At 34.0% G+C, this 17,753-nt stretch overlaps 1 protein-coding gene across 3 annotated transcripts in view; it reads right to left on the bottom strand.

Moving 5' to 3' along the window:
- The window catches only part of Tmx1 (thioredoxin related transmembrane protein 1), a 109,976-nt gene that overhangs the window by 84,377 nt on the left and 7,846 nt on the right, over positions 1–17,753 (bottom strand). For 2 of the 3 annotated variants that reach the window (XM_076850283.1, XM_076850282.1), the window contains exons 5-8: positions 16,534–16,579; positions 16,345–16,446; positions 16,180–16,246; positions 4,209–4,301 (exon numbers count right to left, since the gene is read on the bottom strand). In XM_076850283.1, coding sequence (XP_076706398.1) covers positions 4,209–4,301; positions 16,180–16,246; positions 16,345–16,446; positions 16,534–16,579 — 308 coding nt within the window. Of the gene's footprint in view, positions 1–4,208; positions 4,302–11,167; positions 12,365–16,179; positions 16,247–16,344; positions 16,447–16,533; positions 16,580–17,753 lie in introns of those variants that run through there. The other variant, XM_076850281.1, reaches the window with a different exon arrangement.

Below are 17,753 nucleotides of genomic sequence, written 5' to 3'. Positions count from 1 at the left end.
TGTTGGATTCTGCTAGAGGAAGGACATTGGTGAGAAAACTGTTGAAAACTGAATAATTTATAGATTAGTTAATAGTATAGCATCAATGTTAATTTCTTTATTATTCTGTTGAATAAATGTTAATATAAGAAAATGTTGGGTTACAGGTATGTGGGAACTCTGTAAGATTTCTGCAAGTCTTTTCTGTAAGTCTATAAACATTTCAAAATAAAGTGATTCCATAAGGTGAAAATATCTCCATGTAGCACACTTCTGAAGGGGGTGATCATGTGGCATACCTTTTAATTATTATTGGACTTCAGTTCTGCAGATATTGATGTGTTAATTATGCAGGAAGATTATTAAACACAAAAAAATCAAATAATATATTTTTTAAATATCATAAAATAAAATATAGAGAACTGGAGTAGAGCACTTACCTCACATGCACAAGGCTCTGGGTTTGATTCCAAGAACCACAAAAACAATAATAAAATAAAATATAATCCATTTGTATAGCAGTCTAGGAAAAAAATAAGAATAATATTGTGCTACTTGTGATATTTCTACTTTCAGAGATATTATTCTAACTTTCAAGTCCATAAATAGTCACTGAATGTATAATATGTGCTCTAAACTGAGTTGAGTCCTATTAAGTTCAGAAAACTTTAATGGACATCTCTTATGCACCACAAATAAGAGCTATAAATCCTTTTGCTCCTACCTCTTGGAATTAATGCTTGTATAGCCAGCCTTAACCAAAAGAAGGCAAATACCAATGAATAAATATTCCCCTTTTCTGTTCCCCAGGCAAAGCAGTCTGAGACAATATTTAAAATAACACCCCCTTAAGAATGAACAACACTCATCCATAGGAACAGACAACTCAATTCTACATCACACTACTTCCCCCCACTTGCTGTTCCATTGCCCTGATCTCGTGGTCTAGCTTAATGGGATTACTTTCAGAGAAACTATGTGCTCACCAGCCTCAAAATACTGATAACAGAAATATATAAATCTGCAAATGTGAACAATGTATCCCAGAGTAGATTGACTGTGAGGTAATCCTTGGGGGAATAATAGAATAAACCAAGAGAGCATTTCGTATTCATGGAGAAAGAACACGAGGAAATAAGTCAAGTTGGGTTGTCTTACTGCCACATGGAAAAAGACTGAAATGACTACATCTGCCCTGCCCAAGGACTTCTTATGTACATGCACCCTCAAAGTAGTCAATTAGCAACAAAGATGAAAAATAAAAGCATTTTGACAAGAGGAAAATGGAGAGGTATCTCAAGTTTGTTTATATCAAAGCCAAGTCCTACTTTTTTTCTTTTAAAGAAAGAGTTCCCATGAGAAATGCTGGAAAGGCAGTATTTATAAAAAGAAAAAAGAAAAGAAAGAGAAATCTAATAGAAGTCTAATGAGCACCAATCATCCACAGGAACAGAAGGGGGAAAAAAAAAGAGAAGTCTAACAGAAACAAAACCAAAGCAAAACTTCAATTTGTCATTAAAAATAAATTCAACCCTATTGCTAATTTTTAACAAAATAGCTACCTACCTAATAATTTATACCAACAGTCACATTATTTTATATTTTGCACACAAAACTATTTTTGGCTGTTTTTTTCTTCTCATACTTCCCACCCCACTGCCTCTGTGTGTGTGTGTGTGTGTGTGTGTGTGTGTGTGTGTTGACCCAAGACATCATGCATATCTCTACCAATGAGCTATACATGTCCACAGGACCCCCATACTTCCTTTCTTTATGACGATGTTTGTTTGTTTAAAAGATCAAATAGCTATTTCCCTTAAGAAGGAAAGAGAGGAATTATGAAGTAAGGCTGTTAACCAGTCTCCAAGTTCCTTGTTGCTGTGAAAAATCATCTGGAGATAGCCAAGCACTGAGCATAGTATGTCTTCAATCTGGTCTTCAAGAAATAAAGCAAGGTTTTGAGGCTAACTGGACAAGAGGGCCCCTTCTAAGATGAATGACCCCTCCCAAGTATTGTAAACACATACAATTTTAGAGTAAATGGAAAGAATAAAAGTACTGTTTGACTCAAATGAGTTCACGTTAATCACCTTCACATTTAATACTACTGAGAAGGATGATGTTTAAGTTTCTAAATGCCAATCTCTTAAGGCATGTTTCCTCAATATGTCAAACCATGTTGCTTCAATTTATCTTTTCAGTTTTTAAACTATGGGATGCAAGCTGTTAAGAAATGTAAGTCTCCTAAAATATTTTCTAAAATAGTAAATTCCACTTCAATAAGGCCAAGATCATCACATCTAGTTACACAGCTTGTGCACTGCACAAACATATACAGTCAAAGGAAACCTAAGGGCCAAGAAGGGTTGGACTCCCAAAAATGCATGAAAGAAATATATATATATGTAAATCTGTACATAATTTCAGGGGATTCAAGCCCTATGAATCCCAGATCCTGGGATAAGAAACACCTGCTGTTTCATTCTATCCAAATAACTGGGGTTTGCATTTTACCATATTGACTGAGAATTTCTTAGAGTCAATCATGCCTCAGGCATAAAACTAATTACAAAAAGACCTTCTTCAAGGTAAAAAGAAAATTTATTGTACCAACTTAATTAACTATATTGTACTCTGATACAAAACAAACTTTTATTTTCTCTACAATTTCTCTTCTCAGAAATGACTGAAAAGGTCACTCTAACATTGCCTTATATATTTAAAGACAAACATTACAGAAAGCATATCCAGAAGCAAAGTCCTAACATTTGTAACTTTAAAATATTTGTATCATTTTAAATTTTCACTAAAATGAGAATTTATCCATTCTGACTACAAGTTATAACAGTTTAAATGAGTGAAATGACATAGGAACACATATACTCAGCTGCAAAATCTAACAGATTTAACAGTAATATTTGACATTAAAAGAGGAAACAAAATTGCCACACGATTTCAGGATACAGCTATAAATTTAAATTTCAATTCTGTATTTGTGACATCACTTCTATGCTTCAGTGTAAAGAGGGCCCCAAGGTAACAACTGAATCATCTTTTATAATAAATAAAATGTTTCTCTTTAACTTTCTCAAAATATCACTAAAGTAATAAGAGATTTTTTTAATTAAGTATAAATCCATAATATCAAAATAATACTTCTGTTTCAGGCAATTTAGTGGAGTGGATAACTTGAGAAAAACTCCTTTGACAAATGCCTAAAAGTTTTGGGTAAATATATATATTATAATGACTAAATTCACAGCTAGGGCCAGTTACCATGGAGCACACCTGTAATCCCAGCAACTGTGGAGGCAAAAATAAGACAATCCCAAGTTCAAAGCCAGCCTCAGCAACCTTGCAAGGGCCTAAGATATTTAGTGAGACCCCGTTCTTAAAATAAAAAATAAAAGGGGATGGGGAGGTACCTCAGTAGTAAAGCATACCTGGGTTGAATCCCCAGTCTGGAAAAACAAACAAATAAAAAATCATTGAATTTTGAAATCCAATGAAGAGATTAAATAGAAAATTAGGCATGGTTAAAGAATAAATTTGAAAATAGTTCTGAAGAAATTATCCAGAATTAAGGAAACAATAATAAGGAAAAATTCTTTATAAAAGGGAATTTAGTAAAATTCATTAGGCCAGAAGGAAACTGTTTAATGTAACTAATTAAAGAATACAAGATAACAGAAAATATAAGAAAGAGGCAATAGTCAAAGATAAAATAGTTAAAAATTTCCCCAAATTAGTGAAAGGTAAAAATCAAAAATCTTGAATAATCCTAAAAAGCTTAAATAAAGAGATTTATTTCTAGACACTTTAGAAAACAAAGGACAGATCCTAACAGCATCTGAAGGAAAGAAGGCAGATCACATAGGAAGAAGTTAGTTCATAATTGGTTTCTAAACTTCAGAGGATCTGCTCTAGGAAAATATTAAATGGGGCCAAAGAGGCCCATGGTACAAGAAACAAAGGTGAGCAAAATAAATGAAAAATACATAGGAAAACCTAAACTAATATTAGCTGCATAAGGCAACAACAATAATATCTATATTGTGGGGTTAAAATATAATAAACTAAAAAAAATTAATAGCATATGATTTGAAAGATAGTTAAAAAGTTAATAACTTTAGAATTTGTTAAGTTAAACATGCTTGTTAGAACTTTTATGACAGGAGAGACAGGGCGGAGCCTCTCGCAGCCAGAGGGCAACATTTTGGACTTCTTACCAGCTCTCCAGGCAAACAGCAGATCCTCGGAAGTATGGACACGGGCACAGCAGCAGGACTCACCGCAGTAGGGCTTGGAAAATTCACATGCAGCTTAAAAAAATAAAAGAGATCCCATGGAAACTTGCTCAGTTTTCCCAATGGTAATATCTTGCAAAACTATTGTAGAATATTGTAGCCCAGACATCAAGAGCCAGAACATTTCTGTTACTGGATTCCTAGGACAGATGCATGACTGGTGATCCAACACATCACATCTAGCCACTCTTCCAAAAAATTAAACAAACAAACAAAAAAAAGAATTCATCTATGCCCTTATCAACTGAAGGGAGTCTCCTGGCTAGCCCAGCGCTTTCCCTGTTAGAAAGGCTGCATCCTGGCAGATGAGTTGGGCCTTAGTAAAACCTGCAAGACCTCAGGACAGCTGGTGCCAAAGATGAGTTTAACCAAACTGGAAAAAGAAAATGGGCCAAGAAAGAAAAGGAGCAGGGGAAGAAAAGAGAAAGGAAAGATTTCAGGGAAGGAATGTGGAAGCTAGAGGGAACACTGTGGTAGGTCACCACTCATCAGCATGTGCCCCCTGGAATGATGATAAATGGAGGGCGGATGCTCTGGGGCTAAATGCAGCTGTTCAAAGCAATAAAAACACATGCAATGTCAGCTGGACTGTCAGGGAGAGCAGGGGCTATTTTTCACCACCTCAGGGACCAGACAATTAACTTCTCCATGAATTACATACCCAGAAAGAGATCAACCTACCAATGTTGCCTAAGAACCGACTGGCCCACCTGAGCCCCATGAGCTTTCTCAAGGTGACCCAGGGACTGATCACACACCAAGCTGCCCCCACCTTCCTTGCAGTGACACTACCAATCTGACAATCATGGGCAGGAGGATTCCACTTGAGGATATCTGTCCTTGTGCTCCCACAGATCCCCAACATGAGAGAGGAATGAGGCCAAAGGCCACCTGCTAAGAAGCATCCAGACTTCACTTCCTTACCTCTTGCACTGCCTCCTTAAGCCTGGGCAGAGTATCCACCTGCTGCCCACTCCAAAGAGACTAAAACAAGGGGAAACACACTATCTTTTTAATATTTCTTTTAATTTTTTTTAAAGTTATAGACACAATACCTTTATTATTTTTATGCGGTGCTGAGGATTGAACCCAGCACCTCACATATGCAGAGCAAGCACTCTACTGCTGAGCCACAATCCCAGCCCTTTTTAATATATTTTTGTATGTGATTTGCCAGTAGTTTGTTCAGAATTTTTGCTTCTATGTTCATCAGGGATATTAGTCAGTTTTCTTTCCTTGATGTGTCTTTGTTTGGTTTTGGTATCAGGGTGATATTAGCGTCATAGAATGAGTTTGGAAGGGTTGGGTTCCCTCTTTTCTATTTCATGGAATAATTTGAGGAGGATTGATATTAGTTCTTCTTTGAAGGCCTGGTAGAATTCAGTTGAGATTCCATCTGGCCCTGGGCTTTTCTTTGTTGTTAGGCTTTTGATAGCATCTTCAATTTTATTGCTTGAAATTGATGTTTAAATTTTCTATGTCCTCCTGATTCAATTTGTACAGGTAATACATCTTTAGAAATTTAAGAACATCTTCAAGATTTTCTATTTTATTAGAGTATAAATTTTGAAAATAGTTTATCATCTGTATTCATTAGTGTCTGTTGTGATATTTGTCTTTTCATCTATAGAGTTTTAGTAGTTTGAATTTTCTTTTTCTCTTGGTTAGCTTGGCTAAGGGTTTATCAATTTTACTTGATTTCTCAAAGAACCAAAATTTTTTAAAATTTTTTGTTTCAATTTCATTGATTTCAGCTCTAATTTTAATTATTTCCTGTCTTCTATTGCTTTTGGAGTTGAATTATTCTTTTTCTAGGGTTTCAAAATGTAATGTTATTTATTTCCTATTCTTTTTTTTTTTAAGAGAGGCAGAGAGAGAGAGAATTTTTTTAATATTTATTTTTCAGTTATCGGCGGGCACAACATCTTTGTTTGTATGTGGCGCTGAGGATCGAACCTGGGCCGCGCGCATGCCAGGCGAGCGCGCTACCGCTTGAGCCACATCCCCAGCCCCTATTTCCTATTCTTTTAATGAATGAGCTCAATGCAATGAACTTTTCCTCTGAGCACTGCCTTTATAGTGTTCAAGAGATTGATATGTTGAGTCATTATTCTCATTTATAAGGTAGATTTTTATTTCATCCCTAATTTCTTCTGCTATCCATTGTTCATTCAATAGCAAATTATTTAGTCTCTAGGTGTTCGTTTCTACTTTTTATTTTATTGTTGATTTCTAATTTCATTTCATTATTATCTGACAGAATGCAAGGTATTATCTCTATTTTTTTTTTTTTTTTAATTTGCTAAGAGTTGTTTTGTGGCCTAAAAGTTATGGTCTATTTTAGAAGAGGATCCTTATGCTGCAAAGGTGTATTTAGACATTGATGGATGAAATATTCCATGTCTTTTAAGTCTAAATTATCAATTGTATTTTTTAGTTCTATAGCTTCCTTAGTTTTTGTTTGGAGGATATATCCAGTGGTGAGGGAGGCATGTTAAAGTCACCAAGTATTAACTGTGTTGTGGTCTGTTTGATTCTTGAAATTGAGAAGGGATTATTTGATATACAGAGATGCTCTATTGTTTAGGGAATAAATATTTATGATTCTTATCTTATTGGTGTAAAATGCCCTTAAACAGGATGAAAGGTCCTTCTTTGTCCTTCTGATTAACTTTGACTTGAAATCCACTTTTTCTGATTTTAGAATAGAAACCCCTGCTTATGAGATCCACATGAATGTTTTTCCTCACTCTTTTAACTTCTGTCTGTGGATATCTTTACCTATGAGGTGAGTCTCTTTTGATTAATGAGTTTCAGCCATTTACATTCTATGTAATTATTGAGAAATGATTTTTATTCCCTGTCACTTTTTCATTTTAAATTTCAATTAGTTTCTCCTTTGATTGACTATTATTCTTGTGTATTTACTCCTTTTGCTGGTTTTCATGTTTCTTTTTCATTCTTCTTCATGAAATATCTTATTATGTTTTTAGTGCAGGCTTTCCAGTTGTAAATTATTTTATCATGAAAGATTTTTATTTCATCAATTCTGAAGCTTAGTTCAGAATTAATCAGTATAAATATTCTTGGCTGGAATCCATTTCATTTCAGAGTTTGATATATATTATTCCAAGACCTCCTAGCTTTGAGGGTCTTGAGAAATCTGCTGCGAAAAGAACTGGTTTCCTTCTAAATTGTGACCTGTCATTTTTCTCTGGCAGCCTTTAAAATTTATCCTTATTCTGTATGTTAGGCACTTTCATAATAACATGACATGGTGTGAGTCTTCTATAACTGTATATTTGGGGTCCTATATGTCTCCTGTATATGATTTTCCCATTTCATTCTTTAGGTTTGGAGAATTTTCTGATATTATTTCATTGAAAAGATTGCATTCCTTTGGTTTGTAACTCCGAGCCGGAAACCTTTGGGAACACAGTAAGTCCACAGAGTAGAAACTCTGCAGCCTCAGACCAATACTGTTAGATGGGTAGACACACAAACATGAAGAAAAAAAAAATCACCACAAGCAAATTAAGACACTTCAATAACAGAATCCATCAATGCCACAGTGGAAGAAATGTCAGAGAAGGACATTTGAATGTACATAGTTAAACTGATCTGCAAGGCACGGGGGGATTTAAGGAGTGAAATCATGGAGAAACTACAAGAAGTATTTTCAATAGAGATTCTAGGGGCAAGAGGAGTCAAGTAGAAAACCTCAAAATGAAGGAGACAATAAACCAAATTAAAAATTCCATGGAAGGTATCACCAACCATCTAGACCACGTGAAAGACAGGAGTTTCAGGCAAAGACGACAAAATATAATCTTGAAAGTAAAGCTGAACATGGAGAAAGTTATTGAGTTTTTTTAATGGAGGTTCCATTATACAGGTAGAATGGATTAAATCACTGGCATGGTTGACTGAACTCAATCTCCAGCTTCTGTTTTCTTTCAAAGAAAGGAGCCAGCTTCCCCTGAAGTATATGGATGGAGGGAGATGGCTTCTTCTGTGAAGGATGTGACATTAGTTAAGTGACTTAATGGTATGAGAATAAATACAAGCAGAAGATTGAAGACCAAGCTGGGAAGCTTAGCAAGATTCCATGTCTCAAAATAAGGCAAAAAGGCTGGTGATGTAGCTCAGTGGTATAGCACTCTGAGTTTAATCCCCAGTACTACAAAAATAAAATTTCCAAGAAATAAATAATTTCATTCTGGGGAAAAAGAAAGACATCCAAAGTTTAAGGGAAGTTTCTTAGAAATGCCCAGGTGGCAATAAGTTGAATCTTCCTAAGTACCTGAGCTATTAAATCCAAGTTCCTAGCATCCTGCCTATTAGTAATATTTTAATGTTTTACTAAAAACACTAAAGCCAGGAACATTTTAAAGAACACACAAAAGCAACAGCAAAACTGGCTTTGATTAAGTTATTCTTCAAAATGAGGTATATTTCCACTGAATTTAAAATTATGACTTGATTATGTTTTAGATCAATCAAACTTCTTTCATCATTTTTTACATCATCATTTCTCATTTTTTCACTTCCAATACAGAAAAAGGTTGAGTTGTATTAACTATGAAAATAGGTTTAAAAGAAATGTCATGGCTAACTGGGTAGAAAGGAGATATAAGCTTATTTCATTAATAGCCAAAATACTATTACCATTTTCAGTAAATGAATGAAACTATTTTTAAATAGAATGTTAGACTTATTCATGTATATAACTTGACTTACATACTACCAAACTTCAAACTTACATTGTTGCTCTAGTTTTGTTATTTCAAATAAAAAAGGTGCTTAATATGTAATATCAACTTATCTAAATCTGCAAAATTTTCAATACAAATTTTTCTTTAGAATTACATAATCACTGAAGACTTTCCATTTAAATTCCAACTCACATTATCTTGAAAAATTTCAAATCAAAAGCAATTCTACCTTATAAACTTTGAGAATAAAAAATTCTACCTTACAAACTTTCCTAATGAGTTAAAAGGTTCATTCAAAAATGTTTATCTCATCATATTCAAGTCAAGAACTATGCCTTTATGCATTAGCTTGAGGACACAACTTGAGAAAAAAACTATCAAAAGCATCATTTACTGTAGTAACTTTATGCAGGCAACCACCATCATAAAACTACAGGGTATTTCTGAATAGCATTTGTTGTTACAGTATGACAGATTTGAGAGAAAAATAAATTGCTGAGTTCTCATGCTCTTAGGGAAAGGTCAAGATTTGGAATCAGAACGGGATTCAAATTCTACCTATTTCTACCATATCTGTGAGCCTGTTCTCCTGAAAGACACGTGATAGTTGTTAGGGCTAACTGAATTAATAAAGAAAAACAAAGCTCCAAAAAGTACTCTTTGTTGGTATGGGTATTTAATTGTTAGTCAATTTCTTTTTCATAGTGTGATTAAAATATCTGACAAGAATAACCTAGAGGAGAAAAAGTTTATTTTCAGGTCAGAGCTTTCAGTCCATCATAGGCCAAATCCATTGCTCTAGGCATAAAGTCAGGTGAAATGCCATGACAGAGGAAAGCATCTCAGGACATGGCGGCATAGAAGCAGAAAGCAAGGGAAGAGCCAGGGGACAAAACACAATCCTCAAAGACTTGCCCCCAGTGACTCAGTTCCTCTAGCCACACAACACCTGTCTACAGTTACTACCCAGCACAGTAGTCCTTTCAAATCATTAATCCATCAAATGAATTAATTCACCATTTAAGTTACATCTTCAGAACCTAACCATGACTGTCAGAGTAACACATCTTATCCAAATTATAATATTGATATACACTCGAGAATCTTCATTAAGACTCTTTTTTTAAGTTTTACCAATAAACACTAGGCAATATGTGGAAGAATACTGCATTTTCTCTAGAGACCAGATTATATGATACTTCAGTGGTAAAGCTGAATGATTATGGAGTGAGTGAGCCAGGATATCATTGGCACTGCACATTACTAATTCCTGAACCACTTGTCAATGACTTCATATAGGTTTTGGAAGCCTGTAGTATCAACAGAAAAGCATTCAGATTTCTACAGTGACAATCTTCAACAACTGAGATCATATGTTTATGGAAATATCAAGACCCTACCTGTTTGCCTACATTTAGTTTTCTGTCATCAAATTTTCTAGTTAAAAATCTGACAATGTCAGATACGAGAATGCTAAAAAAAGAATGATTAAGAAGCATCATTTTCTTCAATCATGTCAAATAACAGAAAAAGAATCCAGCCTTTGATTGCGCATATAAAGTACATATACAGCAACGCACAGAGATTCATCTTAAACATTGTTAAATACAAAGAAAATACGCATACTTTAAAATGTGCAACTAGAAATTATACTGGTCTACAGGTTTAATGAAGTGCTTAGAAAAATTTATTTTGTGCTTAGAAATTTTTTCTAAGGCATCACAAATTACATATCCAGACCATTCAATGGCAGAATATTTAATATTTGAAGAGAAGCCTTTAAATAAAACTTGTATACTAAAGATACTGCAAGTCTAATGAATTCACACAGAAAGAGAACCTTAAAATTGACGATTTTACAGAAATCATCTATTACAAAATGGCTGAATTATTCATTCTGAGTATTTATGGGTGTTCCTATTCTTGTTATACAACCCTCCAATAAACCCTCTACTTGATGTAAGGTGAAAACTATGTATTCCTCTTGCTAATTTCCACCTGAGAAATACCACAGAATAGCAATCAAGAACAATAGAATATGAAGTTTATCTTTTAAAAAGCATAAAAATGTTGAAATTTTAAAATACCAAGCAGAAACTAACTATAAAATCAATTGATTTTCTGAACATAGGACAAAGATACTCTGAAAATATACAGGAGAAGATGTTTTTTCCTGAGTAGAAAGCAAACTTTATTTTATATCAAATTAAGTTTTGCACTTCCCAAGTATAAAATACCAAAGCTTTTCTATGTCAAATGAAAATCAGGAATGTCCACCTTCACATTAATAACAAAAAGAAAAAAGAAAAAGAACAAAATCAAAATATTCAAGACAAGTCTCAACAATAACAATGTAAAATCTGGACTGAATGACTAAAATTTTAAATTATCAATATAGTTCAGTTTGATGGATTTCTCTTAATAAACTTCAATTTGAAACAAAAAAGTACTATTTACCAACAGTAAATGTAACAGTGATACTGTTCATATTATCCAATTTGAGATGGCAAATTAAAAAATACAAACCATACAGTGACCAAAGGAACAACAACAAAAAAGCAATTGACCTTATTAGGAATCAAGAGAACACCTACACTTATAAAAACTCCCTCAATCAGTAGCATATTCTGTATATGATGTGCAGAAAAGTATAATTAAAGCAAAGTAGTTTTTTATTAGTTGCATAATTTTTAAAATATGAGGAAATTTTGAACTATATCTCTAAAAGACCACAGAATTATCACTGAAATATATGTTTCTCAAGACAATGGGCAAAAAGTTCCCACTTATGGGAAATATGTTCTTTTTTTTTCACACAGTGAAACTGAGAAAAATCATACCAAATGAGAAATCTTTTTCTCTAATCTTAAATACCCCAATAATGCAAACTTTGGAAAATGTAATTTTTTCAATTCAGACTGAAACAGGTTATTATTAAACATGTACAAATCTTATTGCTTGGCACCAGATTTTTAAAAATTAAACATTAATTAAACAACCATAATGTTCTTAAATCATATTACAAACTTTTATACCTGCTTTTATTTTCTTAATGAAAACTGTTCAATCCAACAATCTGGACTGAACCCTGTAATACATAAGCAAGTCACAATTCACATAAAAACAAATTATCAAACTTCGGTTTTTGTTAAAATCATGATATTAAGATATCCACAAAAATTAACTAGGATTTATCAGTGGACAATGATGGACCCACAGAGCGTTGTCTTATGGCATTCTGTGAAAAGTCTTTGTTTGTTCCTTCTTTACTTTCAGCTTCCTCTTCTGAAACATCTTCTTCATCAGCCTCTTGTTCCTCCTCCACTTTTTTCAAAGGTTGAGAAAATTCTGGTAATGACTTTTCTTAAAGACAAGGACCAGAGAAATCAATATACAATAATTCATATGCCTGTGACTGCTTTAGCATTTATTTACATTTGGATTTCCAAAAGGAATAAATTATTAAGAAAACAGTGAAGATTTTAAACACTAGTAGAAAAATCCATTTTACATGCCAAATTCTTTCTAATTACCCATCTACTTATAAACTGAACTGAAAGTAATCAAAGGCACTAATATTGTGAATGTGGAAATTTTAAGAAAATATACTGCAATAAATAGATCTTATATTAATTCACTATTAATATTTTGGTATATAAGCATACTAAAACTTCAACACTATCCTGTTTTGGTTCGGGGGGTGGGGGAGGAAATCAATCACAAATTTACAGTTAAAGATCATATTCTTTATGGGGTTGTGGCTCAGTGGTAGAGCACTTACCTAGGATGTGTAAGGTACTGGGTTAGATCCTCAGCATCACATTAAAATAAATTAAATAAAATAAAGGTATTGTGTACAACTACAATATATATATATATTTTTTTCTTTTTTTTAAATCATATTCTTGTCCATTTTGTAGACAAGAATGTGCTTTCCCTTCCAAATGTGCCTTCCCTTCATCATCTTATTAAAGTATAATTACAAACAATAAAATAAACACATTTAAGTGTACAGTTAATGAATATTTAAGTATGTACACATACACACTTGCTATCTGTTACAGAGCCAATTGCTAGTTAAGCTCAGAGCACACCACATTACTAAGATAAAATTGGGCCTGAGTTTTACTATGTTCACTCATCCTAGACTGCTGAGAATTCTAGGCAACCCAGAACCAGGAGGAGGATTAATAAGTAGAGCAAATAAGTAGAATCCTAGGCAACCCAGAACCAGGGGGAGGATTAATAAGTAGAGTAAGAAATTCCTAATCATAAACAACCTATTATTTGGTCTGCCCTTTCTATGCTGGGTTAATAGACCATGTGCTACATCACATCTTACATGGGTCCAGTAAGTACTACAGTTCATAACAGAGGTTTCCACCAAGAATGATACTGTCCCTCAAGGAAGAATTTGCAATGTATGGAGACATCTCTGGGTGTCACACTTGGGGAAGGGAGCTGGGCAAGGAAATTAGCAACTACAGAGATACTGTTGAACATCCAACAACATTGGTACAAAAGGTAGTCCATCACAATTAAAAATCATCTGCTCAAAGTGGAAAAGTATGTCAAGCTTGAGAAACCATGGTTTACAGCAACTCTTCCAAGTAAGCTCTTTATAAGTGGAATGCACCAGGATTTCTCTAAAAGTTAGGTGAGTATGGAAGAAAGTGGGTTTCCTTCTTCCTCCATGAAAGTGAGTGATGGCTTTCTTTGATCATCTTGTGCTACTTACTACAAAGAACCAAGCTGAGACTGGAACAAAATATGGAGAATTGAACTACTAAGAAACACACGGCATCTTAATAACATCATCTGGGTCCCAAGGATCCAGTCAATTCTGTCCTTGGACTTTCTTACTACATGACCAATAGGTATACTGAGTGGCTTTTTTTTTTTCCTCCTGAGCAACTCAAAATCACGTGGTATTCTCCAGAAGGGGCATCATCACATTAAAGTCTAGATTAATATTTATCAATTATCTCACTAAAGGAAAACAAATTACCTAAGCCTATGCACAGTGAAGATTAACACTTATTATGCATCATCAGGATAATGCATTACAGACCTATCTTTTTAAATGATTTGAAAAGATATTTAGAAAACCCATTACTTTATACTTTTCAATCTCTCCAGATTAAAATATATTTTAAGGCATAAGTTTTTCTAATAACTTTTTACTATGGACATAAGTAGGAAAAAAACTTAAATAGTTTGATATGAATTAGTTGTCATTTTTAAAAATTTCTAAAAAATTATTTTCCTTGTAACTTCCTAAAAGTATCATCTCTGCCATTTCCTTTGGTTCATCTCAGAAAATTTTTAAAATTACACCTATTCAGTATACTGTCCTCTTGAGAACACTTACCTCCTTAAATGTATACCAAGTACATATCTCACAGTTTATTCCATAGAGGGGAGCCTACCACAGTCACTATTTTTTTTAAAGAGTTTGTATGTCAATACAAGTTCTTTCATGAGCAAGGACCTACACAGCTTCCTATTGGTAGCCATTTTCTGCAAGACAGAATTTTTCAAAGAGTAGTCTTCAGACCAGCAGCATTAACTTCTCCTAGAATTTATCAGAAATACAAATTCCCAGCTTCATCACAGAACTTGATTCCAAAACCCAGGGCAGGGACCAGCAATCTTTTTAAACAAGTTCTCCGGGTGAGTACATGCCTTCAAGTTTGCTCCAATTGATAAAACAACTCTGACTCCAATACTTATGGTCCCAGATACAGAAATTAATCTATGTAGACTACCAGAGTACTCTGTCAGCAGATAACTTTGATGGAGATGAGAATCTGGCAACTATCCCAAAAATGATTCAGTCTATGTAGTATGATTCAGCATGAACTTCAGTACATTTATGGGATCTAAGGTCAGTTGCACCCTACCTACCTACAGATTTTCTAACAGCTGACAGAATAAAAATAGAGAATAGTAATCAATAAAACAAATAATAGAATTGGTGAATGAACATATTATATTCATTTCACTTCAAAAACCTTAAACCTGACAATGAATTTATCTTTTAAATAATCTGTGCTTAACATTTTCCCCTGCAGCTCAGTAGTCCCTGGCAGATAAAATTATTATTTCTTCCATAACTGCCCCTTTCACTGTCAATACAAATATGTAGGAAGGATAGGTACTCCACTGTAAATGAAATATCCACTGATTTCATTTCAGGAGTTTTGACCTCAATAAATCCTAAGTCAAAAAGGCAGCAACATGCAGGCAATACCATGATGGTCACAAGTTTGATTTAAGTCTGCACTCACCTCTGTCATTTCTGTGTGACTTTGGGGGAAATCCTTCATCTCTCTGAGCCTTATTTTCCTCAACCAAAAAATGGGAACCATATCACCTGAACAGTCAACTACAAAGTTGCTGAAAAGCCAATAGATAACAAAGTCCAAGTTCTTTACTAACTGAAAGTATGAGGGCTTCGACCACCAGCAATATTTTCCAAGATCAAAAATACAAGATTAAGAAGTATTTGTATTACAACAGGCAGCAAGAAATACTTTGAATAATATAAATTCATTTTACAATATAGTTCAGGTCAATGTCCATCCAAATCAGCTACAGGAATTGCATTTTCCAATATTCTACCAAAAGAATGAAATTTGGCTGAAACAAAGAAAAATCTTCAAATGTGGTCACTATCGTAATGAATGACTTTAAGAGTGAAGTATATTCACCTAAAAACTGAATTTGGACTCAGGTATACTGAAACAGATCCATGAGTAACATGAAGTATTCAAATACACTGACATCAGATCAATGTCATTAAATAGCTACAAGCTAAATGCAATGTTGAAATTCTCTATGAGTCAAGAAAATAACAATGTTCTAAATCACACTGGGCTACCATTCTCACAGGAAGTACACATTTCCTTCTCCTTCATTTATACCACAACTGATAGAGACTACTTAGGAACTTAGGGACCAAACTTAGGAACCAAAGCTGACGAGGAACCTATTAAGTGTGTAATTGTGTTTACAAGAACAAATGGAATTATAGTGAATACAAATATAAACATTTTAGGGCTGGGGATGTAGCTCAGAGGTAGAGTGTTTATTACCATGTGCTAGGCCCTGGATTTGCACAGCAAAAAACAAACAAAGAAACAAACACACACAAAAAAATGTTAAAATATACTTACTTAAAGGGTATGGCTGTGGTTTGCGCCGTTTTGAAGGACAAAGGCAATCTGCCACAAATATCATACACTGCAAAAATAAACAGAATTATAACATATAATACAACTAATGCAAATGTATCATTTTAAAATATTTTCTTTTTAGTGCTCTAAAAATGAAGTACTCACAAGTCCTAATAACAGTCCTGAAAGCAGAGTTGCTAAAGCAAAAAGTGTATAAGATCCCCAAACTGGTAACCCAAGGTCTTCAATAAAATAGTTGTGGCAAGTCTGAAATCAAAAGAAAAAAAAAAAATGAACTAAAAATTGTTTGTTTAAAAACATGACAGTTTACAATAGAAATATTTTAATACATACCCTGATGTACATAGACAGCCGAAAGAGTGCTGACATACTACTCATCCTAAAATTAAAAAAAAGAGAGATTCGAAAACTGAGTAAGATACACAACATTGTCTATATTTTCTATTTCAACTCCATAATTTCCCAACAACAGATATTACTGCTACTGTAAAGTAATCACTCACTCACTCTCTTTGTGACTGTATAAGGTTTTTTGCTCAGAAAAAGTAAGTTTCTAAACTGCTGTCATCATCTAATTATCTCATAAACAAAATACTTGGTAATTTCTTTTTTTTTCTTTTTACAGTTTTGATGATGGCTTTTACTTTTCCTTTTTTCTTCCCCCAATATTAGGGATTAAACCCGGGGCCTTGCATATGCCTAGGTAATAAGCACTCTAATGCTGTACTACATCCCCTATCCCTTTTTCTTTTGAGAAAGGGTCTCACTAAACTGCTGAGGCTGGTCCCAAACTTGTGATCCTCCTGTCTTAGCCTCCCAAGTAGCTGGGATTACAGGTGTGCACAACTGCTTCCAGTTCAATATTCACTTTTAATTTTCATCTGATGGTTTCTCAAAATACTGACCAACTGACTCTGAGCTCTATTAAATCATATGGAAATGGCAATTCTTATTCACCCTTAAAATACTTCAAAACATGAGCATAGAACAACTGGGAACACTTGTTAAGATGATTTTTCCCAGTTAAAAATCACCTCTCTCCAGGGATGTAACACAGTGGCAGACTACTTGCCCAGTACGTACAAGACCCCAGATTTTATGCCCAGCACCTCCAAAACAAAATTACTTCTCTTATTATATCAAAAATTAAAAAATTTATAATAGCACAGTTTGACAACTTCCAATGATACATAAATGACTTATGTAAGAAATAAATCATCATAAGTAAAAATAATTATTTTTACATAATTAAATGCAGGTAGTTTAGATGGGCGGTTTAAAAAAAAATGCTTCAAAAAGAAGGGTTTGTGGGTTTCCAAAAATATTCCCTCTAGCAAAAAGCAGAAGTTGGTGTTGCCAAGGGCTTTTTCACACACAAGTGAAAGGATGGCTTAATTCAATGCCAACTGAAACTCCCAACCTTACACTTGCAGTGCCCCCTGTACGCAGTCTCCAAATAATAAAGGGACAGCCTGCTACCTTTAGGATTCAACAGAAACTTACAAGCAACTGCTTTTTCTACCAGAAAAAGGTAAGATTCACTTAAGAAGTTT

This window comes from Callospermophilus lateralis, chromosome 3, assembly GCF_048772815.1.
Source record: "Callospermophilus lateralis isolate mCalLat2 chromosome 3, mCalLat2.hap1, whole genome shotgun sequence".
In the NCBI taxonomy this organism is placed as follows: Eukaryota; Metazoa; Chordata; class Mammalia; order Rodentia; family Sciuridae; genus Callospermophilus; species Callospermophilus lateralis.
The sequence above is the reverse complement of the archived record's forward strand: the minus strand, read 5'-3'. Positions and strand labels throughout refer to the sequence as shown.